This window comes from Aspergillus costaricaensis (assembly GCF_003184835.1).
Source record: "Aspergillus costaricaensis CBS 115574 unplaced genomic scaffold BO79scaffold_13, whole genome shotgun sequence".
Taxonomy (NCBI): domain Eukaryota; kingdom Fungi; phylum Ascomycota; class Eurotiomycetes; order Eurotiales; family Aspergillaceae; genus Aspergillus; species Aspergillus costaricensis.
Genome location: NW_020291813.1, coordinates 284,774 through 306,949, shown reverse-complemented (window position 1 = coordinate 306,949; position 22,176 = coordinate 284,774). Strand labels below are relative to the sequence as shown.

At 51.9% G+C, this 22,176-nt stretch overlaps 7 protein-coding genes across 7 annotated transcripts; 3 read left to right on the top strand and 4 right to left on the bottom strand.

The window, feature by feature from the left end:
• Positions 1 to 78: 78 nt before the first annotated feature.
• BO79DRAFT_145806 (mitogen-activated protein kinase) lies at positions 79 to 1,284 on the bottom strand (the record flags this gene model as incomplete). The annotated part of the gene is made up of 4 exons (XM_025678432.1): positions 79 to 107; positions 156 to 885; positions 932 to 1,127; positions 1,175 to 1,284. The coding sequence occupies 4 exons, from the start codon at positions 1,282 to 1,284 to the stop codon at positions 79 to 81; spliced, it is 1,065 nt and encodes a 354-aa protein (XP_025540339.1).
• Positions 1,285 to 4,316: 3,032 nt separating this feature from the next.
• BO79DRAFT_208753 (COPII subunit SEC24) lies at positions 4,317 to 7,822 on the bottom strand. The gene is made up of 4 exons (XM_025682457.1): positions 7,694 to 7,822; positions 6,967 to 7,618; positions 5,263 to 6,909; positions 4,317 to 5,208 (listed from the first exon to the last, which is right to left on the bottom strand). Exons 2-4 carry the CDS (start codon positions 7,501 to 7,503, stop codon positions 4,633 to 4,635), a joined length of 2,760 nt encoding a protein of 919 aa, XP_025540338.1. The 5' UTR covers positions 7,504 to 7,618; positions 7,694 to 7,822; the 3' UTR covers positions 4,317 to 4,632.
• A 954-nt stretch (positions 7,823 to 8,776) lies between these two features.
• Positions 8,777 to 11,616, top strand: BO79DRAFT_171866 (kinesin family protein). The gene is made up of 3 exons (XM_025679609.1): positions 8,777 to 9,310; positions 9,363 to 9,772; positions 9,822 to 11,616. Exons 1-3 carry the CDS (start codon positions 9,040 to 9,042, stop codon positions 11,409 to 11,411), a joined length of 2,271 nt encoding a protein of 756 aa, XP_025540337.1. The 5' UTR covers positions 8,777 to 9,039; the 3' UTR covers positions 11,412 to 11,616.
• Positions 11,617 to 11,776: 160 nt separating this feature from the next.
• Positions 11,777 to 13,533, bottom strand: BO79DRAFT_263969 (MCT family MFS transporter; the record flags this gene model as incomplete). The annotated part of the gene is made up of 4 exons (XM_025686734.1): positions 11,777 to 12,215; positions 12,309 to 12,892; positions 12,993 to 13,099; positions 13,197 to 13,533. The coding sequence occupies 4 exons, from the start codon at positions 13,531 to 13,533 to the stop codon at positions 11,777 to 11,779; spliced, it is 1,467 nt and encodes a 488-aa protein (XP_025540336.1).
• Positions 13,534 to 13,926: 393 nt separating this feature from the next.
• BO79DRAFT_193605 (AIM24 family protein) lies at positions 13,927 to 15,744 on the bottom strand. Its single transcript, XM_025680989.1, has 7 exons — positions 15,515 to 15,744; positions 15,320 to 15,438; positions 15,173 to 15,244; positions 14,942 to 15,112; positions 14,771 to 14,889; positions 14,500 to 14,719; positions 13,927 to 14,451 (listed from the first exon to the last, which is right to left on the bottom strand). The coding sequence occupies exons 1-7, from the start codon at positions 15,723 to 15,725 to the stop codon at positions 14,128 to 14,130; spliced, it is 1,236 nt and encodes a 411-aa protein (XP_025540335.1). The 5' UTR covers positions 15,726 to 15,744; the 3' UTR covers positions 13,927 to 14,127.
• Positions 15,745 to 16,523: 779 nt separating this feature from the next.
• atm1 (ATP-binding cassette Fe/S cluster precursor transporter ATM1) lies at positions 16,524 to 19,471 on the top strand. Its single transcript, XM_025679608.1, has 7 exons — positions 16,524 to 17,190; positions 17,254 to 17,313; positions 17,367 to 17,481; positions 17,531 to 17,799; positions 17,853 to 18,899; positions 18,962 to 19,178; positions 19,257 to 19,471. Exons 1-7 carry the CDS (start codon positions 16,813 to 16,815, stop codon positions 19,334 to 19,336), a joined length of 2,166 nt encoding a protein of 721 aa, XP_025540334.1. The 5' UTR covers positions 16,524 to 16,812; the 3' UTR covers positions 19,337 to 19,471.
• Positions 19,472 to 21,361: 1,890 nt separating this feature from the next.
• BO79DRAFT_254244 (uncharacterized protein) lies at positions 21,362 to 21,702 on the top strand (the record flags this gene model as incomplete). Its single annotated transcript, XM_025686050.1, has 2 exons — positions 21,362 to 21,389; positions 21,503 to 21,702. The coding sequence occupies 2 exons, from the start codon at positions 21,362 to 21,364 to the stop codon at positions 21,700 to 21,702; spliced, it is 228 nt and encodes a 75-aa protein (XP_025540333.1).
• Positions 21,703 to 22,176: the final 474 nt, after the last annotated feature.

Below are 22,176 nucleotides of genomic sequence, written 5' to 3'. Positions count from 1 at the left end.
CTCCGTCCATCATGTCAGGCTCTGCCTTTGTTCCGTGTCGGGTGGTATATCAATTGCATTCATCGACTCGTGAAGCCTTTACCGCATAATCTCCTCGTAGATCAGGACTGCGCATGTTAGTAATAAGACTCTCCATTGTAGGCGGTATTACTCACGCTTCAATTGCTCCTTGCTGAGTGCATCCTTGTTCTTGTCGAAATCAAAGAAGCCTTCGGGAATCGGGGGCGCCGTGGGCTCGTCATCGGGGTCATGGTAGGGCTCCAGGTACGGATGACGCAACGCCTCCTCGACAGTGATACGCTTCGCAGGGTTGAACGCCAGGAGCTTCTCCAGAAGGTCAAGCGCCAACTCGTTGCTCTTGGGGAACATTGCGCGGAAGGGGATCTTCTTCTTGAAGGGCAGTGAGCGAATGTACTCCCGGGCCCGACGAGACTTGATGCCGTAGTAGTCCTCCATGGTTGGTGTGCCGAGGACATCAAGAATCAGAGTCAGTTGGTGGTGGTAGTCTTTTCCGGGGAACAGCGGCTTTCCACTCAGCATTTCTGCCAGAATACAGCCGACACTCCAGACATCGATCGCCTTGGTGTATTCTTTGAACGTCAACATAATCTCTGGGGCACGGTACCAACGCGTCGCGACGTATTCCGTCATGAACCCAGAGTTGTCGTCGGTCGATGCGGCTGACCGGGCCAGACCAAAGTCACAGACTTTCAGGTCGCAGTTTGCGTTGAGGAGAAGGTTGGAGGGCTTGAGATCACGGTGAAGGACGTTGGCGGAGTGCATGGCCTTAAGCGCACGCAAGGTCTGGTAGATGAAGTATTGGCAGTGGTCATCGGAGAGGTCCTGGGTACGAATGACCCGGTGCATATCCGTCTCCATCAGTTCCTAGATTCGTCAGTTTCATCTTATCTAGGCTCTGCAATGAGCGTACCTGAATCAGATACACCTCGTTGAAGCTCTCATAATTCCGAGGCCTCTGGATATCCAGAATGGAGATGATGTTCTCGTGGTTGAAGTAGCGCAGCAGCTTCATCTCACGCAGAGTCCGCAAGCAGAACATCGAGTGGTCGAAGGGAGTGATCTTCTTGATGGCGACCTTCTGGCCAGAGGGCTTGTGAATAGCAGAGCTTCGGTTCATTAGTACGCCGCCATCATTTCCATGTGAGCAACTCACCAAACGACACCGTAAGCTCCCTCACCAATAACATCCTGGATCTCATACTGGTCGGAAACGTTGAAAGAGATCTTGCGCGACCCCCCTTGAGGAGGCATTTGCTGCACCATGTTTGCGGTTGTGTACTATCAAGTGTCAGTCGAAGTCAATGAGCGTATATGCTGCATTCAGTAGTGTTGGGCCGTGTTCTCATTATACTATCTCATCACATCTCATGGCACCCTCTGAAGCGACAAGGTAGGCCTGTCACATGCAGCAACAAGATGGCCTATTGAGTAACACCGCGACCCACCACATGTTCAAGCAACAGACACCAGGCTAGCGCTTACAGGAGGGCTCTCGATTGAAGTTGGTTATGTTGGGAGGCTAATAACCGCCAATGCGCATGCTAGGGCGAGAGTGGTAGACGAGTGACAGTTCGTTCGGGAGCTGTCAAGGATCGGAAGCGGGGTACAGCGCGTCTGCAATCGAAACCACGGAGGACCCGCAAGTAGCCGCCAGGAGTTTCGGAGGCGCCTGTACGTTCGGGATGTGAGGGATTCAATGTAGAATCGGGAACCAGTAGCGGTTGGTCGTGAGGCAGACTGGGTGAGCCGCTCAGCAAGGACGTGCGGTGGATGTACAGTATGTGATGACCTAAAAAGGAACTGAGGGATGTCAATGAACCGATCCAGCACGAGCGGAGAGAACCTTTTGTAATACGCAGGTCAAGAGGCAAGAAGTCGCTGAAAAGGAGATGAACTTACCAATGTTGAGGAGCTATTTTCACACTCCGTCTGGCGTTTCACAGTTCCGTTCTATTTTTAATTCCGTTGTATGGTGAATCCCTCGTAGCTTGCGCTATGCAACCGCGAGTCAGTTTCAAAGGGTTCTTTGAGCTTTCTCGAATAGGTAGTGGAAACACACCAGGGGCAGAACGGAGAGGGGGGGGGGAACACAGAAGAGAGTAAACGCAGGAGGAGGGAGAAAAGACAGCAGGAGCAGTTCGAGGGGATGTGGAGAGGGGATGGAGAGACACAGAGCAATAGTGAAGGCAGTAGTAGGAAGCAATGAGGAGACTAGCGTACGTAGTTGGAAGTTAATAAACCGGGCGCGGATCGGCCAGAGTGGGGTGGGGCTGGATGAAGAGGAAGAAGAGGAAGAGAGAGAGATGAAAGAAGAATGAGGATGAGGGAGATGAGTAACAAAAAGGAACTTGGCAACAATAGCTACAATAGATGAATAGAGAGAGAGAGGGAACAAGTGTTCTTGCGCAGTGAATGCGTGGCCTCTCACTTCTTTGAAGACGCAACACAGATGAGGGGGAGTGAGAGAGAGAGAGAGGGACAGAGCGAGAGAGAGCCTACCAAATCTCGGGATGCTCCAAAGAAGACCCGGAAAACGTGGAGCAAGTTATCGATAGAAGGCACCGACCCAAGGAACGACACTCGATAGCAGATAAGCCACAAGCTGCAGTTTAGGGAAGTTTGAAGGGCCAGGGGGGGGAAGTTGAAATTGATAAATATAGCACTTGAACCAACAATGGAGAAACCACCTACTACTAGTAGTAACTATGACCACCAACAAACAGCCACCAGTGGGAGAGGCCGAAAGTTAAGGGAAATTCCATCTTATCCAGTTGGAGGCAAGATGGCCTGAAGCAACTGGCAGCGAGACAGACCAACTGGTTAAAACAGAAGTATTTGGTTACGGTACGGTACGCGTTCCTGATCCAGTGTTTCTATCACTTTCAAGTTCCACCAGGAACATCTCCATCATCACCATCTAGACTATCATCTATTTTATGAAAGATATCGACCTTGATTGACTATAAATTAAACTATACACCATATACAATTCAGTTCCAAACTCAATAATCTATTCACACAAATTTCCCATCAATCCCAAACCCGTCTCTCGTCTCTTCATCTCACCTTAGTTTTGACCCATCTCATACCTTTCTGGCCCCCTCCTTCTACCCAAACTAACCCCATACTAACTATAACTACCACTACTACTTACTCTCATCCAAGCAAGAAATCAAAATGAGCAACTCCGTACAACTCACCAACTTACTCCATACAGTAGGAGACAAGACAGACAGACCTGTCACTCGCAACAGCCTCACAGTCGATCAACCCCGTCCCCTCCTTACATCCTGTCATCTTAAACGTGGCCGTCAATCACCCACACCCTAGAATGAGCCCCTCCCCCCCCTCCTCTAACTTCTGAGGCTACGTCTCGACCAGTGTTTCAACGCCTTTTTCTCCGCCCAGACGAGACACACCTAAACAGTCAGATACTACAGTACTTACCGCCACGGCGCCAAAACCGCAACCCAACCCATCCCTCAGTTTCACACTCAGTCCTCTCCCCCCCACCAGCTCCAACCAACGCTGCCTGTCTGCTAATCACATTCCTTCACACCAACTAAATACCTAACCTACCTATCTACCTACCTACCTATCTACCTGGTTTTCTTTCCCGCACAGATAAATTTAACCACGGAGGGGGGGGGGAGGGGCGCAGTACATACCCCATCAATCAATCAATCAAATCACACTACGCTACTTTACTTCATCTCATCACATAAAACTAGTCTACTAAATTCTCGTCACATTTTCCCCTACAGCTCGCTCGTACTTCGTGCCCTTTCCGCGGCAAGCAAGTGTCCAATCTCCCCACCCGATTCGTCCAGCCCTGCCCTGTGTGATCTAAAGTTTATGGTGCAGGTCTTGTCACAGGCTCATAAGTAGTACTTACTCCGTAGTAGTAGTAACTTAGTTCTTTATGTGCAGTGATTGGGGAAACCTTGTTTTTGCTATTTATTATTTTTTTTTTTTTTTTTTAGCACGGGAAGGAGAATCTATCTACTACTTAACTAGGAGGAGAGGGAGTGGAGACAACTACTTACTTACTGTGTATGGACGGGAAGGGAAGGGAAGTAAGTCTGTGCCCTGTCGGTGTGGTGATGGCACATGTGGGTGGGTATATTTCGGAATGGAAATGAGATGGCCATTGCCGATGGATGGTGGTGAAACCACTTACTGACTATGTATAGAGGCTTTTATATTCTATGAAGAGAAGCGCGGGGTTTAAGGTATAAGGTATTATACTTAGACTACTCCGCAGTACTCACTACTAGTAGATAGAGAGAACCACGGACTAAATGGTTTTGGCCGTCCATTTTTTCGTTTCTTCCCATTGATTGAACCAACAGCCGGAATAAGTTACAACATCGCCAAACAGACAACAGAATCCATGGGGAATGTATGGTGGAATTTCTTCCATATAATTTACCAAAAACAAAGGAAAATGGAACAAGGATAATTCGAAAAAGGAAGCTTTATCATTACTGAACAACCTGTAGGCGTGTTCAAGCTCGTCAGCCCGATCTGACTCCCAAGTGTGTGAAAACGAGGTGTCCAATGCCGGCAGAGGTAGAGCGCTTATGGGGGGGGGGAAATAAAATGGGGTGATCAAACCTTTTCCCGCAGCGAGCCCATCCACTGCACCAGGCTGACGCTCTGGTCAGCACGGTCCTCAACCAGCATGGTCTGCGCCCATAAGCGGAGTCCAGGCTCTCCATCCTCCTTCACCACATACAGGTGTGGCACCACAATGCTGCCGACGCCCTTCGACCGGTGATCCCGGCTCTTCTCGATCACCGCCCGCACCCGCTGGTTGAACTCATTGTCCACATCCGGCAGGTTCTGCTTGCCCACGCGGAGTTGCGACTTGTCTTGCAAGCCAAAGACATCTTCGATCAGCTGGGGCACCGCATCGCGTCCAACCCACAGGAACTGCGTCTGGCCGTCATCGATGAGGTAGAGACCATAGGGAACAATGCGCTCGGATGACAGGTTGATCGGGGGAGGAAGAAGGATCTCGCCGGTCTGCTCATCGGGCAATCCAGCAGTGTCGGGCATGTCGTGAAGAGAGTACATCTTAGGGTAGATGTACTGCATGAGGAGAGGAAGGGGGAGCGTCGAAAGCAAGCAAAGGGCAGCAGAGCGCATGTCGGTGGGTATTTGCGCGGATTTGCGAAGACCAAGCTAGATGGTGTTAGCAAATACGGTTGAACATGCAAACTTATGGGCAGGACTTACGTTTTTGATCATGGCAAGGAAGAGCACTGGCAAGCCTCTCAGGTTGGCAGGGAACTGAAGACCACCGCCGCTGACACTGCCTCCAGCCAGTTCCTTCCGGTAGGTCGACAGCAGTTCGACGGCCTTGGTCTGCAGAGCCTCGCGGGCAGGCTCCAGCCCGCTGCTCAGTGCCCGCTCAACAGCCTTGTGACTGAAGTAAGTAGCAACAGCTTGTTGATCGGCCGAAGCGTAGACATCAGCCAGGTTCTGCGTCGTAGGGAGCGCCAGAGTCAACACCCGGATTCTCCGCTCGCCGTTGCATGTAGTGTGCAGAACCGCTGTCTGCAAGCAAACAACGGGTTTCGTGACGGTCTCGTCAATCGCCACTTCAACAACATACGCTTGGTCACGCGGGAAAGCAGGGAAGGCACAGAGATCGGAACTGCGGTTGAAAAAGTTACCGTAGAAGGTGTTCATGCGCAGACCGGTCGTAGCACGAACACGGAGCACAGCCTCCAAGCCAATCTCCGAAGAAAGGTAGTCGGAGAATTCACGAGCGAACTTGATCGCATCCTCCCCACGAGCGGCGTTCCATCCGGGGTAGAAGTAAGTCTGACCACCGGTGTAGCGGGGCAGGTTACTGAGAGACGCAACGTCTTGGTACTGTGAAGAGAACAAGAACATGTCAACAGAGACCTGCGCCTTGGAGCACTCGACAGCGAAGCTCTTGTAGAAGCTGTTCGCCGTCTGCAGCAGACTGCTCTCTTTGCTAGTGCCGAGGACCTTCTTGTCTTCTCTCATGGTCAACGAGCCATGGCCAATGTTAGGCAGAGAGGAGCTGAGCACGGTCATCTTGCCTCCCACGGGGGAGATCAGCTTGTAACCAGCACGCAGAGCGGATCCCATGGCGCAGGCGTTGCTCTGAGTGTTCTGGAACATTTCCTGCAGCTTATCGAGGAAGATTTCGATGTTCTCACGGCACTCGCTCAGAGTCACCAAAAGATCGCCCGGGATGGGAAGGAAAGGCTCATCCAAATCACTGATGACCAGCATTCTAGGGTCCGAGTTCTCTGAGCCATCGCGGGGAATACTGAAGTAATGGAGACTGGAGTCGACCGCGATGAATCCCAGTCGTGTCCGACGGTCCGCATTCGGGATCCGGTCAAGGCTCTCCTTGATGCAGCGGGCAGTGGTAGCCAAAAGGCCATTCGTGACAGAAGCGTAGCTCACGTCAATCAAAAAGAGATAAACAAGCGGCTGCGGGGGCCGGACCATGTATTCTTGAGGAGCAACGAATTCGACCACCGAGTGATTGAGATCAGGCCTCAACGACCTGTCGGCGGGCTTCTGCAGCGCGGTATCCCAATCAAATGCCTGAGGCACATCGTTTGTCAGGTTGCACATGTTGCAACGCCAGCGGTGTCCATGGTCGAGGAATGTCACGAAAGGATTGATGTAGGATCGGCAGCGTCGGCAACGCGAGATGACTTGGTCTGGGACAACGGGAACGGGGTCTTCGGAGTCATGGAGAGCTGCGTAGGGCTGGATAACAAGAGCAAAAGGCAGCTTGGACTTCTTCAGTAGCGAACTTGTTGTCGGGACGGCGTTCAAGGTCGAGCGAACGTATTTCGGAGGGCAGTTGGCATAAGGAGAAGGGTAAACGCTGGTCTAGCGGGAAAGTCAGCAATCCAATAATTCGCAACTTGGATGACATCAGAGACATACACCGGGCGGCAGAACAATGGGGGGTGGTGGGTAATCGAGCTCGGCGACATTGAAGGGCTGGGTAAGGAGATCGGTTGGGTAGAGCTGGTTGAGGGGAACAGCCCGCGGGGCCTGAGCCTGGGGAGCTTGGGCGACCGGCTGCGGTGGCAGGAGGTGCGGATCAGTCATGCCCATAGCACCAAACTGCTGGGTCATCTGTGCGACTTGAGGGCTGGCGGGCGCCGCATATCCTGGGGCCGCAGCCTGCATCTGAGTTGGGTCTGCTCCATACATAGGTTGCTGGTAGCCCGCAGCCTGTGGTTGCGGCGGGTATGCTCCGTAGCTGCCACCGGCGGGCAACTGACCTCCCAGAGCAGCATTGGCACCAGATCCAAAGTCAAAGGCTTCGCCGGCATAAACTCGCTTCTTCCGACCTCCAGCCTGGCCTTGGGCCGGGGCACCAGCAGCCAACCCCGCGGGTTGTTGCACGGGAGACCCATAATCGGCAGGCTGACCGTACCCTTCCTGGGGAGGGTAGCCCCCTTGTGGTGCTGCCATGGAGGATTGTGTGTATTTATCGTCTGTGGGCGGGGTGAAGGTGAAGTGGTTTCCCGAGGGTTTGTTAGGGCGATCTCGAGGGTGTTGCGCGGTCGGATAAATCGTCACTGGCTCACTGGATCGTCGGTCAACATTCGAAGTGGGAGGTGGAAAGGGGAATGGAAGGCTAGAGGGACGGCGGCATACTAACAACCAAGGATTTACCGGATCGCAGAAACACAGGTGTCAAACGGAGGGGAAAGAGCAGGTCAATGCCACACTCCGGAGCAGGCGAGGTATCCTGAAAGAGTTGGGAGGAGCTGTGGGAGTCGGAGAGGCGACGATGAACGATGGAGGATGATAGAATGGATGATGGTGTACGGTGGCCTTTGCGGCTGCCGCGCCTGGGCCAATCAGCTCCCCGCGGCCTAACCGACTCTCCAACAACTTTCACTGAAGCCCATTATTTGGGCATATTTTATTGAACCAGTTGTAATATAGATGGGCTTGCAATACAGGATATATAAATAGACTTTCATCTCTTAAAAGTTATCGCATTGTAATATATAATGGTTGTGTTAACAATATTGTAAGTCATTGGTAGTAGATTATAGTAAGTAGTTGTGTGATGGTCGCTGCCTTGGGCTTATGATCTCATACTCATCAGGGATGGTAGTACTGGTTATACTCTAGCCCTACAACATCAATCAGAAGTTCGAAGACTGACAGAGCTCTATTTTCGTTGATCGAGACCCTTGGGCTTGACAGGTTAAATTGAGAAAACCTTAGTCATGGGTCTACATAAACTATGCACCCACATGCTATGGTTTTATGATGGTGCTCGAGCACTAGTAATTTATATATTCCATGTCGACTGCAAAGTCAATCTACAGCACACAATTTGTACCACTCTAAGCAATAGAGCACATGGGCATAACAAAGAAGGTACTAAGTAGTACAAACACATTCTTTCGAATCCAACGACATTCCTCAATATGACTTTTGCAGGAAAGAAGCAAAAGAAACCATAGCGATGCATGATACTGCACCCTAAATCGGAAGGGTGGGATGCCTGGGGTAGACGAACGTGGGAGGTTGCCCTGCCAACAACACTGACCGCTGCCAGTCGCACCACACCGAAGCTATCCCTGTCGGTTCACAGGGCACATTGTCTCTTACCCACCAAGTTGTCGGCCCACCGTTCATCGTCAGTTTGCTTTCTGCTGTTGTTTTCTGTTTTATTTCCTTCAATTATCTGCGCATCGCCGCCTGGAGTGCTTGGATTGCGGGTTGTCGATCCAGCGCCTGACTTTTAGGATCCAAAAGTGCAAAATACTTCAACGGCAGCTTAATTTACGTTTAGCTGCTCTTTATTGGTCCTACCTCTAGGGATTAGTCGAAACTCATTCTTATGCCGCCATAAGTATCGACACCTCAATTGGTCAACAGGGTTGGATCGGACAGCTTGAAGCGACGATACGACGAAGTCCCGAAACTACATCCACCAACCGTTGGCGATAATCTCGAATCCATTTCATATCACCACCTCGATACACAATGAGCGTCCGGGTAGTCGCGCGGGTTCGACCGCTTCTCAAATCGGAACGGGAGTTGGATGTCATCCTACGCACCGGATCGTCTAACCAGGCAGTGCCCGGCAAGAGCGATAAGACGAGCTCCCAGGGGAAAGGCGCACTGGCAGCCTTGAGGGATCGGGATAACCTAGTGCGAATTCCGAACCCCAAGAACGAAGGCGAAGAATACTCGTTTCAGTTCAATGCTGTCTACGATGCCGAAGCTTCGCAGCAGGAGCTTTTCGATGCAGAGGGTTTGTGACGCCAATAATCTGGGAGGTAACGACATACTGATGGAACGCACAGTTGCTCCTACTGTCAAGCATCTCTTCAATGGCTTCGACGTAACGATATTCGCATACGGGGTAACAGGAACTGGAAAGACGCACACAATGCGAGGCGGTAAAAGCCTGGCTGATCGTGGCGCCATTCCTCGTCTCCTGAGCAGCATTTACAGACGCAGCCGGAAGATGGAGAAGGACAGTGACGGGGAAACTACTGTCAAGGTGTCTTTGAGCTACTACGAGATCTACAATGACAAAGTTTTCGACCTATTCGAACCCCCGGAGAAGAGGACGCTGGCGGGACTACCTCTCCGAGACAACGGCGGCAAGACAGTCGTCGTGGGTTTGACGGAGAGGCCATGCCATACTCTGAAGGAATTCGAGCTATTGTATGATCAAGCCAATACCAACAGGTCCACATCTGCAACAAAGGTTTGCACCCACACTGTTCCTGAAAGAAGGTCGATATTAACTATTGTAGCTTAACGCCCACTCATCACGATCCCATGCCATCCTCTGCGTGCGCGTCGCAGTTACCACCGGAGATAAAACGCGCATTAGTACCGCATCTGCTATCGACCTTGCTGGCTCCGAAGATAACCGCCGGACGGATAATGACAAAGAGCGCATGGTTGAGTCCGCTAGTATCAACAAGAGCCTTTTCGTCCTGGCTCAGTGTGTCGAGGCAATCAGCAAGAAGCACTCGAGGATACCGTATCGAGAGTCGAAGATGACGAGGATTCTATCGCTGGGACAGAACAATGGGCTGACTGTGATGATCTTGAACCTGGCGCCGGTCAGGTCCTACCATCTGGACACAATAAGCTCACTCAACTTCGCCAACCGCACGAAGAAGATCGAAGTGCGCGAGGTAGAAAATGAGCCAATGTTCAAGGGGCCCCCTAGACCAGCATCGCGGCCTTCGGTGACAGCCCAACGGCAACCCCTGCGGCCTCTGACAGCTTCCGTGAACGTGAACCTGACTGCCGCAGCCAAAGACAACACCAAGACCCTCGAAAAGCCCGCAAAGGCTTTCCACGTCTACTCGGATAAGACGCACCCTAGAACTACCACACAGTTCAAGAAACCCGAGCCCCCTAAGCGGACTTCCATGAGCTCCCGGCCTTCTCTGAGTTCCGATATCACCCGCCTCTCATCGAAGCCTTCTCGTCTCGCTCAACCAACACAGCAGCCTCAAAAGCACCATGATGACATCTCCGCCGCCAAGATCGAAGAGATGGTAGAAAAGAAGGTTGAGGAAATTCTGGCTGTGCGAGCCGTCAGTGAGCAGTCGAGACAAACGCAGGTCCGCGAACTGAATGAGCAAGTCCAGCGGCGTCTGGAACTTCTCGAGCAACGCATCGAAGGCTCCGAAGATGCAAGGGCCGAAGGGTTGTCATACCTGCTCATGGCCAAGCAACACCAAGCACGTGGCGAGGATAGCTTCGCTCTCAGGATGTATCAGCTAGCCCTGCCATACTTCCCGGACAATGAGAAGTTATCCAGGAAGATTGCCAGCTTGAAGGAGCGTATGCACGGCAAACCGCGCCAGGACGCCGACACCACCGGCACCATCGGCCACTCCGGCCCCAAGAGAGAACTCGGCAGTATGCTATCCCTCAAGAAGCAGCCCGCTAAGACGCACCTCAAGCGCGTTGCTGAAGACTCGGACGCGGACTACGAGGAACCCGAAGCGGCCCTTGAACAATTCAGCGACGAAGACATCGAGGAAATCACCCACGCAAGACGCAAGAAGCGCACAAAGACCAAGTCCCCACTGGACGATGAACGCGCCAGCATCGACATGATGAACGAGGAACCACCCTCCCCACGGACAATCCACCTCCTCTCCATCATCAACTCGCGCGACGTCAGCCAGATCAAGTTGCTGAAAGGCGTGGGAGTCAAAAAGGCCGAGGCTATCGTTGACTGCTTGTGCGAGATGGATCAACACAACACCAGCCAAGATGAAGAAGCGCGCTTTCACATCAACAGCCTTGCGGAGCTGAGCCAGCTCAAGGGAGTGGGTGTGAAGAGTGTCCAGAGCATGCGAAACGGAGTTCTGGTATAACAGTACAGACATTGTGCATTGTTTCTACGTTTGGAGCTGGGAGTTCACTATATACATTGTCGACTTGCATTTCCTCTTGTTTGCTTGCTAGCATATCTGTTTTCTTGTGGCTTTATCATTCATTGCCGTGGCTTTGCACTGCACAGCGAAGGTGTTTGGGAGTTGAAAGAGAGGATCGAATCGAAACATCTATATAGGCATCTATCTATTCCAATTATTGCTCAAGATACTCTAAAGCACTATGCCATCTATTTTCGTTAACTTGCTTGTTAAATAATCCCATCATTTTACCATAATATAACCACCATCACATCCCCACCCACCCCCCTCCCCCCAACACAACAAACTCGAACCAACACTCAATCTCAAACCCTCTTCCCCCACCACCCCCTCCACCCAACAATCCTCCCCTTCGCAGCACAATAAAACCCCGTCCCGGCAAGCATAACCACCGCACAAAACACAAACAACTTAGTATAACTTCCTCCCAGGGGATCCGGCAACAAGGCGCCCGCAATCGGCGTGCCCGTGAGCGCCGCAAACGACACAATACAGAAATATGTCCCGCTGCGCACACCAATCTCCCTGATCTCGGAGATCTGGGCCACCAGCGCGGGGGCAAGACTCACCACCGTGCCGGAGGTGAAGCCATACAGGGCGCTGAAGACAATGGCGGGGGCGTTGCCAGTACTGGGAAGCCAGAGTGCGAGAACGAGGATCCCGGATGCTAATGTCATTAGGATCATGAGGTTGAAGCGTCCGAAGACGTCTGCCAGGTAAGGTGGGATTATGCGGCCTGGAAAGCTGTATATAGGTCATCCCCGGAGGGGGATGTGGGGTTAGTGGGTATTGTTCTTGAAGGATAGAGGTGGTGTGGGAATAGGGGAGGCGGTTTACCTAGCTGCATTAAGGACCGGAATCAAGTACGAAGCCAAGGTAGGGGACATGCCATGGCGCTGAGCCTGGGAGGGAATGAACGAGAAGGGAAGGAACATGCCCCAGAAGAAGCAGAAGGTTCCGGCGGTGGTGAGGATGAAGGGAAGTTCGCCGAGGGGGCGGACGAAGTCGCGGATATGGTATTGTTTTCTGGTGTGGACGAGACGGGAGGTGGTGGTGAGGTTTGTGATGATGAGGAGGAAGAGGATCAGGAAGCCGCAGATGCGCATGGCCCAGCCGAAGCTGAGGAGGTCGAAGAGGCGAGTGAGCATGATGGGGAGGATGACGCCGCCGAGACTGGCGCCGCTGGTGGCGATGCCTAGGGCGAGGGCGCGACGACGGCCGAACCAGGTGCTGATGGAGTTGACGCCGGAGTGGAAGAGGGCGCTGTTGCCGATGGGACTGCAGATGCCTTGGGCTAGGAGGATTTGGTAGTATTCGGTGGAGATGGAGGTCATCATTATGCCGAGGACGTGGAGGATGGTGCCGACGAGGATGATGTAGCGGGGGCCGTAGTTGTCAAAGAGGATGCCGATGAAGGGGCCCTGTTTGTTGGGTGCTCTGTCAGTTGGGGTGTGATTGATGTTGGTGATGGTGATGGTGATTGGGGGCAGACGTTAGGGCTGGGGGGAGGAAAAGACGGACCCCGAAGAACATCATGAATGTCATTAGCGATGTGATCCATGTTATGGAGCTAGTGGACATGTCGCTCAATTGATGAGTCTGGTAGTAGTCGATGAATATCCCCATGCCTAAAGTTGCATGTTAGCTAGCAAGCTGCGCAATCGTCATTTGAGATTGGTTCCCAGAAAGAAGGTGTTGACGAAGTGTCTGATATCCAACACTCACAGTTATTCCAGCCAAAACTCACGAACATGCTACAGAATCCGCCGAAAACCGTCATCCAGGCTGCGAGTCCGCCATCTGGAGGTCCCTCAGGTGTCGATGCTGGCTGGTGGTCCTGGACAATGACGCTGGATTTCTCCGACGTATGACCTGCAGTTGGATTTTCCCCGGGCTTTTCTCCGGAAGTCGTAGTGCCTTGTGTATCGCTTTGCTGCGCCTCTACATCGTCACTGGTATCCGAAGCAGATACTGGTAGCTGAAAGGGCTCTTTCACATCATCCTCCACGGGCTCGCTGGCTGGAATGGCCTCATTCGGTTGTTGCTGTTGTTGTTGCGTCATGGTTTCTGCAGCAAAATAGGGCTGGCTTCTGTCACAAGGATGTCTGTTTCCCGCTGCTGCGAATTAGGGAATGTGATATTGGGGGCTTGGGCGTGGGGGAATCTGGTGGCATCGATCTGGGCCTCGAGACCTTAGATAGCGTGGTCTGACCCCGGATTCCCACAAGTGATAAAAAAAAAAAAGAGTCGACCAGCGGTGTGATTCTTCGTGAGCATTCCGAAGGGGAGGTCCTTGCTGTGGACTGAAAAGGGAACGTTTATGTTTGTGAGACAATGAGGCCCCTTGCGAGATCCCTTCATTCATGGAAATTTCCCCCCACCACATGTCAACCGGTTTATACGTGGGTGCCTGTTGGCTAGGTGGTTTAAGACAATGCAAGGCGGGCAATTGGTTCGATTTGATCAAGATCACCAACAACGGAAAGAAATAAGGGAGAAAGGAGAAATAACGTTCACGTGGGGTGTAGACGGACACAAGCTATTGTCTATAGTACATTGAGCCTGCAATGAAACAAAAAAAATGAAAAAGATACCTGGATGTCGGGGCGCTATGATCTATGCGTGAAGAACAGCAACATATTGATACTGTTTCAGCTTAGTTTTTCTGTCCTGTCTTTTCAATAATGACCTTGCCCTCCTTCGTCAAAGTGGCAATGCTTTGCTCCGTGCCCTTGAGCTCATTGGTCAATTCGTCCACAGTTCTGTGTGGTCCTGGTCCAGCATTAACAGCTTCCTCAGCAGCCTTCACATACCCATCTCCTGGTTGGCGCTTCCCCTCAGTAGGCTTTGCCGGGCCAATGGTCAAGCCTCGAGGCGCACTGGCGATTTCGTTAACTTCGTGTGAGGTCAGAACCTCGTTGATACGAGGACCGCGGGTCTGTAGAAGGATGGTCGAGGGTCCATCGAATTGGAGGAACAACTATGTAGGGTTAGCAGCAACTTGACAGCCTCGCAGGATGCGACATACCCGATCTCCCCAGATGGTCTTCCGAGACCATGTACGGATTGTGTGCATAATTCTCATCGTCGACTTCCAAGTACTCGATTCCGACATATCCTGGATGAATTTGGAGTTCTGGATGAAGGCCGGGAGACTCTTAAGACCCGGGACCTGGAACCTCAGGGTCGTAGACTTGAAGCGATAGGGGCGTGGGGGGTTGGACGACATGGTGTAGGCAACGACGTTGCTATGCAACATCAGTAAAAGCTGGCCAATCTTGGCGACAGGACGTGCTCACCTCGGGTGAACGATGTATTGCTCTCCAGCCTTGAGCTCAACGGAATAGAGTTGGCCGTTACCAACTAACGCCAACAAACCTCTTCCTGTGACCTCGGAGCTACCCCAGTGGGCAAGGCTCTTCGCGGGTTAGTCTAGCCTCCATACACAAGACCCAAGGAGGATCACGAACCAGACTTGTGTTTATAGTTGGGCGGATAGAAAGCGAGCGACCCGTCCAGGCAAGCAATGCCCGTTTCTGGGCCACCATCCAATCCACAGAGCCATTCAAGTGAACGACAGCGAAGGAGGTATTCGGAGAACGAACGGAAACCAGCGCAGTCACTGGACTTGCCGAAGACACCTAGCAGTCAAGTGTCAAAAACCATACCAACTGTTCCAATCCTGGGGAGGCCAGCCTAACCTTCTGGTAGAGGAACGGCACGCCAACGACAGCCCTCCGGAAGGGTTCTAGGACGCTCAATGTAGAAACCACCTGCGTTGATGCCAAAGTCGTTAACCCTAGAGCAGCGTACAGGGTAGAGCATTAACCACAACAACATGCGCATACATTGTCTGCCTTTCCACTCAATCCGACCAAGGTACCCCGACGAGTGTATAGGTTCTGAGAAGCGGAGAGCGAAACCGATAGTAGAGAGTAGGGCGCGCCGATGACATCGAATCGTGCATCTAGTTATGATTGCGGCTTGTTAGCGCGGTCTGCTCGGGTTTTGAAGCGGGTTCGGGGTCCAGCCTGGAGACTTACCGGCAGACTCAGCAGAGCTAGGGGTGCTGGAGATAGGAAGATGGTCGCCATTGACGGTAGCTGGCTCCTCCGCAGGCGCCGCGCGAATCTGGACGCATCTGGTCTGCCATCCGCGGCGCAGCAATGCCCCTTGTCGCGCCCGGGGAGGGACGACTCGAGTCCAGGACAGAGTCCTCGCGGCACTCCTCCAAGGTTGAGCCGATACCATCATGGAGGGTCTCTGCCGAACGAAGTGCAGATGGGGAGAAGCTGGGGTTGGGAATGCAACTGCTCGTCCTCCGCGGTAATTCTTCTTCTTCGCCCGGATTCACGCTTCCAGATCGGGAAAAGCGCTATTGCGGCTTGGCACTGCGAACTTGTCGATATTTAAAGCTGTTTCATCCACTTTTGCCTTGCAGTGAGGGTATGATGGTCACTGTCGCTGGGTATATATTACTATGAAGATGGCTCAGATAATAAAATCTGTGCTGAATATCTCAATCCGATGGTGGTTTGGGAGATATAAGCTGTGTTGCACTGATGTCATACCCATCTCACGTGTCTACCTGGACTATATGAGAGATCTTTTAAGTATCCCCTCTATTACTTCAGTGGACTATCTACCTGACTGCTACCCGCTAATGTCCACTATATAAGGGCATATATCTTCTATTCCTGTTAGTAGCGATGAAGCTGGACCTGTGTGTTGACCATGTTCTTATACAATATCGGCACATTACCTTCACGACGTCACTTACTTTCCTACTAAGGATGACATACTTATACCGGATACCTTCAAGCTACACAGCAATTGCTCAAGCAGAAATTGATTAAACTGAGAGACGACTCAATTCACGTAGACTTATGAAGAGATGTGATTAAAACATCAGAAACACAGTATGTTGCTGAACTGCCGCATTCGTACCGAGAGTAACGTAATTTACCGGAGACCTGGAGATACTCGGAATCGGCGATTGCGACAGAACTGCCTTTCCTGGTGCTATCACTGCAGCCTCCCTCGCTGAATCACCTCTACTTATTTCTCCATAACTTCCCCTTCTAAACACTCAATCAATGACCCGCCATACAGGGTGTCGTGAATAAACATCGCGCTGATCCACCGCGGTCCCCAGTACCTTTTCCATCTCACGCCCTCATACTTTATCCCCCGCCGCCGCCGACGTTTTCCTCCGAACCCGGCGGTCCCCATCACGAGGCGGAAATTCGCGCAGGGCCTCACCACCACCGCAATGCTCCATTGGCTATAAAGACGGTCCTTGCACACCTCTGGTCGCTGTGAAGAGCATCAACCGACCATCATGCTGCCCAGGGCGGCCCGCACGCCTTGCTGGCGTGCCTCGGGACGCTTTCTACACCACACTTCAGCCGTTCCGCGCCCAACGTCATGGGCGTCAGCTTCCTACGGCTTTCAGCTCAGATCGTTCTCAACCACCAGAAGCCCACTGAGGAGCCAGACCTCTCAGAATACCCCGACGAAGTCGCAGATACCAGACCCCAAAGATCCTTCTACGACCCGACCCAGCGCTGCCAATGTCGTGCAGAGTCCGCCGGGTACCCAAAATGCTACCGCGACCCCGAAGAAAGACCTGCTCAGCGAAGCTACCGTGGGGAGAAAGGAGCAGAGGAAGGCGGACTGGGCGATAATGAAGGAAATGGCGAAGTATCTCTGGCCTAAGGTGAGCTAAATTCGCGGCGTTCTGGACGATCAAGGCTTGGGGTGCTGATAGATAACGGTGCAGGGTGACTGGGGAACGAAGCTTCGTGTCGGTACTGCCCTATCGCTGCTGGTAGGAGGAAAGGTGAGCTATGCTACCTACTGTGTCTCCTGCATCAGTACTCACTATCCAACCAGATATTGAATGTCGAAGTACCCTTCTATTTCAAGAACATCGTTGATTCCATGAACGTGGACTTCTCGACCTTTGGCGGAACCGCTTACACAGTCGCAGGCTCGATGATTATTGCCTGTAAGAGATCCCCGCATGCAGGAAGACTGTATCTAACAATGGTTACCAGACGGTGTTACTAGGATCGGGGCTACACTCTTCCAAGAACTGCGCAATGCTGTGTTCGCCAGTGTTGCGCAGAAGGCGATCCGCAAGGTTGCGGGAAATGTATTCAAGCACCTGCTCCAGCTCGATCTTAACTTCCACCTCTCTCGGCAGACCGGTGGTTTGACGCGAGCAATTGACCGTGGAACCAAGGGCATCAGTTTCTTGTTGACGTCTATGGTTTTCCACGTGGTGCCAACTGCCTTGGAAATTTCTCTTGTCTGCGGTATTCTGGTATGTCCTGCGCTGCACCATCTGTCCAGATATGGCATTACTGACTGTGATAGACCTACCAATATGGTGTCCAATTTGCGGCGATCACAGCCGCAACCATGGTGACCTACTCTGCTTTCACGATCATGACCACCGCCTGGCGAACCAAGTTCCGCAAACAGGCGAATGCTGCAGACAACCGTGGTGCCACCGTTGCTGTCGACTCTCTGATCAACTATGAGGCGGTTAAGTATTTCAACAACGAGAAATTCGAAGTTGCTCGCTACGATAAGGCCCTGAAGGCCTACGAGGATGCTTCCATCAAGGTCACGACGTCGCTGGCTTTCCTCAACTCCGGCCAGAACATGATCTTCTCGAGTGCCCTGGCAGGCATGATGTATCTCGCCGCCAACGGCGTTGCTAGCGGCAGTCTGACTGTAGGTGACCTGGTCATGGTTAATCAGCTCGTCTTCCAGCTCTCGGTCCCGCTCAACTTCTTGGGCTCGGTGTACCGTGAGCTCCGCCAGTCTTTGCTGGACATGGAGACCCTCTTCAACCTGCAGAAAGTCAACGTGAACATCACCGAGCGACCGGATGCCAAGCCCCTCCAGCTGAAGCAGGGCGGCGAGATTCGATTCGAGAACGTCACCTTTGGCTACCACCCCGACCGACCCATTCTCAAGAACGCTAGCTTTACGATTCCTGCCGGCCAGAAGTTCGCTATCGTTGGACCTAGTGGTTGCGGCAAGTCGACTATCCTGAGACTGCTGTTCCGCTACTACGACGTCCAAGAGGGCCGGATCCTCGTTGACGGTCAGGATGTACGCGATGTGACTCTGGAAAGTCTCCGCAAGGCTATCGGTGTTGTGCCCCAAGATACCCCTCTGTTCAACGATACAATCGCGCACAACATCCGCTACGGCCGAATTGAGGCGACCGATGAAGAAGTCCACCAGGCGGCGCAACGTGCACACATCCACGAGCTGATCCAGAAGCTGCCCGATGGCTACAAGACTGCGGTGGGTGAGCGAGGCATGATGATTTCTGGGGGTGAAAAGCAGCGACTGGCCATTTCTCGACTGATCCTGAAGGATCCGGAGCTGCTGTTCTTCGATGAAGCGGTAAGTCAATTGTTATTATTCAGCATAGCAGGCGGCTAAGTATACTAATGATGGACGGGCAGACGTCCGCTCTGGACACCTACACGGAACAAGCGCTACTGCAGAACATCAACAGCATCCTAAAAGAGAAGCGACGCACGAGCGTGTTCGTAGCGCACCGACTGCGCACGATCTATGACTGCGACCAGATCCTCGTATTGAAGGAGGGGCAAGTAGCGGAGAAGGGATCGCATCGCGACCTTCTGGAGCAGAATGGCATCTACGCCGAGCTGTGGAACGGTAAGAGACCCGCCGTCGGAAGCCCGGAAGGAGTTGGTGTATTTCAAACACGAAAGCTAACTAAATCCTGCGCCACAGCCCAAGAAATGTCCCTCGCACAGGACGTGGACAGCGAGCCGACAGCTGCGGAGGAAGAGGAGAGTACTACTAAGAAGTAATGCAGAACGCGAGGCACGACGATAAGCAGCAAGCAATCACCCAATGAAAGGGAATTGTATGATTCCCTTCCTTTCCTTCTTTTGTTCTATATTTCTTGGCGCTTTAGACTTTTTTTGCGACTGAACGATACGAATGGGAAACTATCAAAGTAGATATCTACACAATAGCCACTATATGTGTAACTATCTACGTTACTAGTCAGTTGTCCACCAACTTACGTAAACGCCCTCCTCTGTGGCTGTCGTGTACGTGCACCATTCGGTGAAATGTGGGAAAGCCACCTTCCCCCCAATCATCCCACACGCAATTTAAACGACGGACTAGTCTACCGGGTTGCCACGAGGGGAACTGAACCGAAGGAAGGCAAGCGGGCGGTTCCAAAAAAAATAACTGGAGCCGTGGAAAAGAAAAGCACGCAAGGCAAGGCACGGCCAGGCCATTTAGACGGAACCACCGGCACATTCGAAGTTGGCCTTAGCGTCTTACCCCGTCTCGGTTCTACCCTTTTCGACCCAGCGAGCGAGCCGATCTGGTACGCAGGGTCTTGAGTCAGGGAGAACCAGGGATAAGGAGGAGAGAGTGATAGAATGATATTGTATATTCCATGTTGAACGAGTGAAGGAATAATAATGTTCAGAATTGGATGGTTGGTGCCCAAGTACGAGCACAATTCGATTCGTGGTTTATCTATCTGCCTGAGGGTGAGTCTAATGATGTTAACCGTGCGTTAGGGGGTAACAGAAGAAAGAGAAACAAATCTCCGGGCGGGAGGTGGGGAGGTTTTGAGTTTGAGGAAGGAAGAAGAGAAGAGAAGAGAAGTTCTGGATGGATAATGGATGGAAAGACTCGCCAATAGCGGGAGATCATAGATGATAGTGTCGGTTAGATAGGTAGATGACTATCTCAAATGAAGAATAAAAAAAGTCAATTGAGCAATCTCTGCTACTTTGACTGTTGAATGACTCTTCTTGAGAAAGATAGTCAGGGGTATTGAAGAGTCTGGTCTGGTCTGTGTGGTGGTGACGGACGTCTAGTTCGTGGTCTAGTATTTCCTTAGTGTATTTGGATTCCGTACCTGACGGTGGTGGGCATACTTATTCGAGGCTACTGATTGGCTGGACTCCCCTGGCTAGGCCCAGACAGGAAGGGACGCCCCTCCCCCAAACCACGTTGCGCCTTCCTGACTGGTGGTCGGTGCAGCAAGTCCACACCCGTCCGGCCATCGTGCCTTCCAGTTCCTCTCTTTCCCACACGTTTTGTTCGGTTCCTTCCTTCCCAATTATTCCCCCAGTTCCAAGTCAGTCAGTCAGTCCGTCGTTCTTTCCACATTCGTTGTTTTCCCCTACTAGTATCTCTCTAACTATCGTCATCGTCTCCATTATCTCCTCTTTCTTCTGCTGCTTCTTCGTCTATTTCTCCACCACGTCTCTCTTTTGACCTTTTCTTTGTTCCTTCTCTTCTACTACTCTTTCACCTTGCATTCTTCATTGGCACGTAACCCTCGGTGGCTTGTCTTCCCTGCGTGGTCGGCTGCATTCCTTCTCCACAAGCCTCTCTCTTTATCCATCAATTCCTACCAGCCATCCCACCAAGGGTACCACTAAATCACTATCGGCGCCTTATTTATCATTGACTTCTTGACTATTGCTTAGCTCCGGAGCACTATCTGTCTTGGTGTGAACACTTTCTTTTCCCACCATCTGCTGCAACGTCCACTAGCCCGTCGTCCTCCCTCTTCGCAAATCGGGTCTTTCTTCCCTCCTTTTTCCTTTTTATCTACGCCAACCTGCCCCTCTCGCGTCCGCCGTGTTACCTCTCCCACCCTTCCGGACCGTTATCTCAGCAATTGGCATCGCTTCACCTTCGCACTCTCCCTATCAACAATTCTTGGAGATTATCATACTTGAACCCCGCATATACACTCCCAGAAAACTCCCTGGGGTGATTATTCGATCCGCTTTGGATTTAGTGCACAAGAGAAACAAAGTCATATATTGCAAGGCGCTACGCTACATACATACACAATGGGTTTCATCGAGAAGTTGCAAGCAAGTATGTTGTCTCCATCTCCTAGGAGTTCACCCATTACTACCACACCTTATCTCGAAGCATCACGGTCATTGTGTCATCGTTCAATTCCTGTACTAACCATCCATTTCTTACAGAGATCGAGCTCTACCGGCTAGAGCAGCGCTATGCTCGTCGCAAACACCGCAGCACCTTTTCAGGGGTTCCCTACGTCGACGGGGAATACGTCTACGTCGGCGGATCCAACTCCTCGTCAGGGACCGTCTCCAAGCACTCGACAGGTAGCTACTGGAAAGCCTCTACGTGGGGATCGTCTGGCGACTCGCGCTGGCGGTGATGCACCTTTTTCGTCATTATTCAAGCGCTGTCTTTTCGTTTTGCTCGACTACCAATCCTCCTCATAATGTCCATGTCGAGGATGCGACGACCTATCCTTGTTTTTCATTCATGGGTGAAGAAAGTGAACCCAAAAAGTTCATGTTATCTTTCTCTACTTCCGTCCTTCGGTACTCCGTTTTGGCCATTGGCTTCAGCCGCGACATTTGAAAGCTAGCGTTGCATATATGATCAGCTATTTGGTTTGGTTTGCTCTCATCTGCGCAATTGCTTGTCATATTGACTACCGCCTGCCATACCATCAACACGCGTCTCAAGCCATTGATCCAAGGGACGTCGAATACTTTTTTGTTTCCCCGAATCTATCTCGGAGTTATCTGGCATCATCTTATTGACGCGATTTATGCCTGTTTGCTTTTTGGCTGCAAGCACTCCTTTTTGCTACAATTGTTCTGGATCCCTTTCCGCTCCGTTC